The 5,784-nt window shown below is 44.7% G+C and overlaps 1 protein-coding gene across 1 annotated transcript; it reads left to right on the top strand.

The window, feature by feature from the left end:
• The first annotated feature begins 1,047 nt into the window (after window positions 1-1,047).
• atxn1l (ataxin 1-like) lies at window positions 1,048-5,784 on the top strand. Its single transcript, XM_046857843.1, has 3 exons — window positions 1,048-1,218; window positions 2,198-3,309; window positions 4,074-5,784. The coding sequence occupies exons 2-3, from the start codon at window positions 2,314-2,316 to the stop codon at window positions 5,229-5,231; spliced, it is 2,154 nt and encodes a 717-aa protein (XP_046713799.1). The 5' UTR covers window positions 1,048-1,218; window positions 2,198-2,313; the 3' UTR covers window positions 5,232-5,784.

Raw genomic sequence — 5,784 nt, 5'->3', positions numbered from 1 at the left:
GGTTAGTGGACTGTTTTCCAAACCCCATTCACAACACTGGTATAAGTGATCCACTCATACAGTACCTACACCACACACTACCATGTCAGTGTCAGTGATGGTCTCTTTTCTCAGATCAGCCTCAGGTTCATGTCATGCAAACGAGAAGGGCCTGTATAGTTGAATCAGATGCTTTGTAGCTGTAAGACTATTGCAGTTTTTCTCAGTTGCTTTGGAGCATTTCTTGAATCATCCTTAATATTTGCAAACCAAAGAGTGCATTCTCAAAACAATGTGTACAAACAGCACAACACAAAAGCCTGTACTTTTCTCAAAATCCTTAGTTCATCTCCCAAAAGTAAGCATTTGTGTCAATAAACATGTCATTGCCATCAGAATGACAGATCTTTTTGCCATTTCATGCATAAGCTTTTGACCTCTTTTAGAGAATTAGTTGATTATTGGTTGATCTGATGCATACACTCACCTTCATTAGTGACATTCAAGATTCATCTGCACAATTCATCAATTCAAGACACATTTACAAAAATAAAAATTTAAAAAGCGGTTTAACCACTTCGCATTCAATGACTTATGCAATATGTCTTGGGGGATAATACTATTAAGTTGAAACTATCATAATATATATTTGATCAACATGACAAACAACTGATAATGTGAGAAACAGCAGACAATTGTACACAATCAAATAAATGAATGGACAAAAGCATTCACAATTTGATTGGAAATGCTTTTATGGTGTGCACAAGTGACTAAATGTGGAGGTTGAACAAGTAGTTTTGGGAATTTTATTTCTGAAAAACACTACATAAAGTGAGGAAAAACTGTCAAATGTGGAGGAGGGTGCAGCAGTGTGAGACCTGGGTTGTGAACCTGCGATGGGTCGGTTAAATGGTGTAAAAACTTTGTGTAGTCCATTAAATTGGCAACAATCACTTATTGTATAACTTTATCTATAGACGGGCCTCGTTTAATAACAACACATTGTACACACACGATATAAACATTAAATTTAACACGATATAATTATGAACGTCCCAAAAGCAGCGCTAATGAATGCGCCCACGGCCGTGACGTCATCAGTAGGCGACGCTGGGATTTTCGTCGCTGGCCTCTGAAATGGGCACTAATCATCTGCCCTGATTTCACCGATGATTTATGACACCGACTTGCCAAAAGCTTGAATTTCGACCGTAGGCAACACCATGACATGTCCGGGTAAGTCTGTGTTTATAAAATAATTCATTAGGAATGAAAAAGTAACGCGTCCAAACCGATAAATACGCGATTAGCATCTTAGCAACGGGTGGCTAGCTTTCGGGGTTGTTAGCTAGTTGGGATGTCCCCGTTAATGTGCAGTCCAGGCAGATGAATATTCATGTTCTGGCTCATAAAGTTAATTTTAAGAAGGACAATAAAATTTCGAGCGTGCGTTTATCTACCGATTGTAAGTATGCTACACATTTTATATTGATTTTAATGAACAGGTTTCCTGTGGTATTTTTCATTTTTGCTAGCTAATGATGTCCAAACCCACTCGCTCCAGCCACTGCTAGCTCCACTGCTAGTCGCGCTGTAGAGCTAAAACGAGATTTTATAAACAGGCAAACTTTGACACTTTTGTCAGGTTAATGTTTTATAAGTGTTTTCAAAATCAAAAAAATAAACTGACCTTCCAGATAAACTTTGATGAGCTACTAACACAAGTTCAAAACCGAATATGTATGTAGACGTGTGTGTGAGTAATATACGCGTAAGTGATGTACAAACTATATATATGCTTTTTATATATACTGTTATTTTTTTTGTCAAGTAGCCTGTTTCAAATATATTATAAATTAATGTTTTAAAGATCAAGCTAGAGTAAATCTAGAGATTTGTGTTTTCTAGGCTTAAACTGTGTTTTATGTACAGAGCACATATTAGTTGATCCTTGAGTTAAACAGGTCAAAGTTAAAACATGACTAGGTGTGCTGTTATAACAATGTAATGCAAGTCGCTACTGTGTGATAGTGGTTTTCCTTGTCTTTTATTTCTCTTACACCAAAGCAATTTGTCATTAATATGTATTTTTTTTCATGTTACTGACCGTAGTGACACTGGAGGCTTCTTACATAAACGGTGTATAAACGTTGTCCTAATGCAAGGCAAAATGTAGTAATTTTTTTGGATGTTTATGGCTCGTGTGTCTGTTTAGGTAACGTAATGGAAGAGCTCAGCGAGTGGTCCCTGGAGCTGTTTGCAGTGCTGCCGTGTTTGTGGTTGTCGGGACCCGCCTCTCACTAACATCGCCCACGTGTGATCCAGAGCAGCATGAAGCCAGCTCACGAGCGCAATCAGGAGTGTCTACCTCCAAAGAAGCGGGACCTTCTGGTTAGCAATGCTTCCATCATTCCTAATAATAATAACAACAGCAGTAGCAGTAGCGGTTATAGTGGAGGAGGAGGAGGAGATGAAGCAACGACAACTTTACAGACCTCCGTAGTGGGTGGAGATGCTCAGGGTGGAAGCGGAACTGGAGGTGGCGAATGGGTCCGGACTCAACCTAACCTTCATTACGGAGTGGAGGGGCCGGAGAGCATTGCCCAGGGATTGCCTTTGGATCAGTACAGCATGCTGTATAAAGTAGCCGTTCCTTCGGTCACCTACTCGCATACGGTGCTGAGCCACATCTCTCCAGCCTACACGGTTCCCTCGCCACTTCTCCAGCACACTGGCATCCATTATCCTCCTCTCGGCTACGCTCCCATCCCACAGTTTGTCAGCCCACCGTACGCCACCGCCGTTCCCTATGCAGTTCCTCCGGGATTTGTCCATAGCCCCTTGATACCGGCTCAATCTCACCTGGTGCCCTATCCATCCGTCATCCAAGATGGTGTGGTCTCGTCGCCTCCTCAGCAGCAGGTTTCCGCTCACGCCTACGCCAAGGTCGCGGCTGCAGGAGGCGTCCCATTGGTGCTGGCCTCAGAGCACGCAGCAGCTTCTTCCTCTTCTCCCTCATCACAGCAGCATGTAGGGGCTATCGGGATGATTTCCACGGCAGAACGCATTCCAGTCTTCTACCACACGTCAGCAAGCGACAGGGCTGTTCAACCACAGAGCGGCCCGATGGAGCAAGACCGAGAGGTGAACGGAGGGGATCGGGATAATGGCAGGGAGAGCCTTCAAGACGTGGTTTACATGGCTAGAAACGCAGTGGCGCGGCCGCAGCAAGGCATGGCAATGGATCTGCTGGTGGAGCGGAAGATCTGCAGGCAGGAAGGAAGAGCGTCACCTGGCCATCGCAGCACCCCAGACACCGATCTGGAGGTGAGAGAAACAATTAATTTTCCTTTCATTTTTACCATACTGATGCATATTCAGTCGGTGCGCTGATGTGTTTGAGGGTTGTATTTTTTTTAATATCTGACCAACAAATAGATAAGATCACAAGTAATTAATTACAATTACAGAAAAAGCAAAGGACCAAACCAGATAAGGTCTGCTTCAGTACATATTCAGTTTAATTTTCTGAAAAATCGAATTTGGTCCCATCATATTGTTGAGTATTGTTAGGTGTAATCTTGAGTGGCCGTTAAACTCATTTGATGCTTTGTGAGTAATGTGAATGTATTTTTGTGTGCCCTTGGAGAATGCATGTAACGTTCCCTATTTTATTAATTTGATGTTAAAGCATTGTGAAACTCCTTCCTCAATTTGCTGTCACATTCTGTTTTCTGAAAATGAATAATAATAATAATAATAATAGTCTCTTTTTTTATTTTGTATGTAAATGATAAAGGATGTTGGAACTTTTTTTATGCGTCATGCCTTTTGAATCAGTTTTCGTTACGCCATGAATTTTCCACTTCCTTCCTGTATTAGCTGTGGTACGGGTGTGTGGGTGGTTGAGCAACACAATCCAAGAGCTGCTTCTTAGAAAATATATATATATATATATATATATATATATATATTTTTTTTTTTTTATGAAAAACGGAAATTTGATTACACAGGAAAGGGCAGAGAATTTGCTTTCTTGTAAAACGTGTTTTTAGATTAGTATAACTTTTTGAGTGTCAATTTGTACACAGGTCCAGCAAGTGGTGGGGCGTCTGACTTCGCCGGCTCGCGGTCGCAGGGAGGGAGCTCATGGTTCGTCTCAAAGTAGCAGAGAGGTTCACGGGGAGAGCAGAATGGCTCATCTTCAGCAGGCAGCACAGCCAGGCCATACAGTGATTCTGCAGAACGGCCAGCCTGTTCTCATGCCCCTGGAATACCATCCTCATTCTCATCCTCAGCCTGATCACGACGCTGCAGCCGAAACTACGCAACACAAAATCTCTGATGTCCCAGGCGTAGCTGAGCGCGTGGTTGCGTTGGAGCTGCCCGCCGTGCCCGCTGTCCCCGCTGTGCCTCCTCCCTCACACTTCACCAAAGGCGCCATCATCCAGTTAGCGACGGGTGAGCTGAAGCGCGTGGAGGATCTGCAGACGCAGGATTTTGTACGCAGTGCTGAAGCGAGCACGGGGCTAAAAATCGACTCGAGCATGGTGGTGGATGTACGCGCTAGCTCACAGAGGCCCGGCCTGGTCGCGCTACGCTTCGCCGTTGGCGAGCGCCAGAGTAAAGTGAGCATCGACGTTCCTCCCGAGCATCCCTTTTTTGTCTTCGGTCAGGGCTGGTCATCCTGCAGCCCGGAACGCACCGCCCAGCTCTACGGCCTCGCCTGCCACCACCTTCAAGTGGGTGATGTCTGCGTATCCATCACCCTTCAGCAACATTTACCGCCCCACCAAAAACTGCCATCGACTAACCAGCAGCCTCAGCAACCGACACACAGCAGGACTTCCGCCAAATCCAACTCTACTTCAGGAGCCTCCTCCGGCCAGCCCATGGGCCCCCCGGCGCCCCAGAACTCGCGGCCTCAGGGTCAGCTCAGGATGGAGCGCGTTCACAGAGAGAGGGCCGATAAAGAGGAGCCCTTAAAGCTGAGCGCCTCAGGACATGGAGACGTGCCCTCCAGACCCGACAGGACTTCGACGGAGCACACACGCAGCCAGAGCAGTTATTATTTGCACACCGAGGCCCATGGGCCCTCACAGAGGCGTTGGTCAACCCCTGGTTTCCAAAGATACCCAGTCAAGAGGGAAGAAGGAGGCCTAGCCGTGCCGCCAGGCTCCTCGCGGCCCTCGTTCATCCCTCAGGAGGTCAAACTATCCATCGAGGGGCGCTCCAACGCTGGGAAGTAGCAGCAGACGCAGGATGCAGTGGCAAGGGGGGAAAGTGTCAGAAATGCGTATGGGTTGTGAAAAGAAAAGAGAGAATGTAGCCTAAGAATGTCGTTTTCTTTCTTTTTTTTTTTTTTTTTTTTTTTATTTCCAAAATTTTGCACACAAAAGATTTTATACACATACCCTCGTTTTTAGGCAGTCCGAAAGCACTCGGGGTTGAGTTAGTGCCAGTTCGTATTGATGGCAAGATCGCAGACCATCTGGACTAACTGCTCCAGCTGGTAAATGAACTACCAAAGCTTTTTTCACACCCTGTAATTCACTTACAGATGAATATTATCAGTTGCAACTTTCAGCTCTCTGAGTTAACGTGTATTGAAGGACGAAGCAGCCATAGGATGTTCCTAATTCTACCTGTTTTCCTACCCATATATAAATCTATATAGATCAATAGATATATTAAATATACTGTGTACTTGATAGTCTGGACTACCTAAACTTCTAGGAAGGATGTTTTTCTTTTTCTTTCTCGCTCTAGCTTTCATTTGACTCGACTTTTTTCGTTTAGTTT

Source organism: Silurus meridionalis, chromosome 9 (genome assembly GCF_014805685.1).
Source record: "Silurus meridionalis isolate SWU-2019-XX chromosome 9, ASM1480568v1, whole genome shotgun sequence".
Taxonomy (NCBI): domain Eukaryota; kingdom Metazoa; phylum Chordata; class Actinopteri; order Siluriformes; family Siluridae; genus Silurus; species Silurus meridionalis.
This window is presented reverse-complemented; position numbering and strand designations above follow the sequence as displayed.

Coding starts and splice junctions, on each gene's coding strand:
- atxn1l (XM_046857843.1), top strand. CDS start 2,314: ATGAAGCCAGCTCACGAGCGCAATCAGGAGTGTCTACCTCCAAAGAAG. Junction 3,310..4,073: donor CCCCAGACACCGATCTGGAG/GTGAGAGAAACA, acceptor ATTTGTACACAG/GTCCAGCAAGTGGTGGGGCG.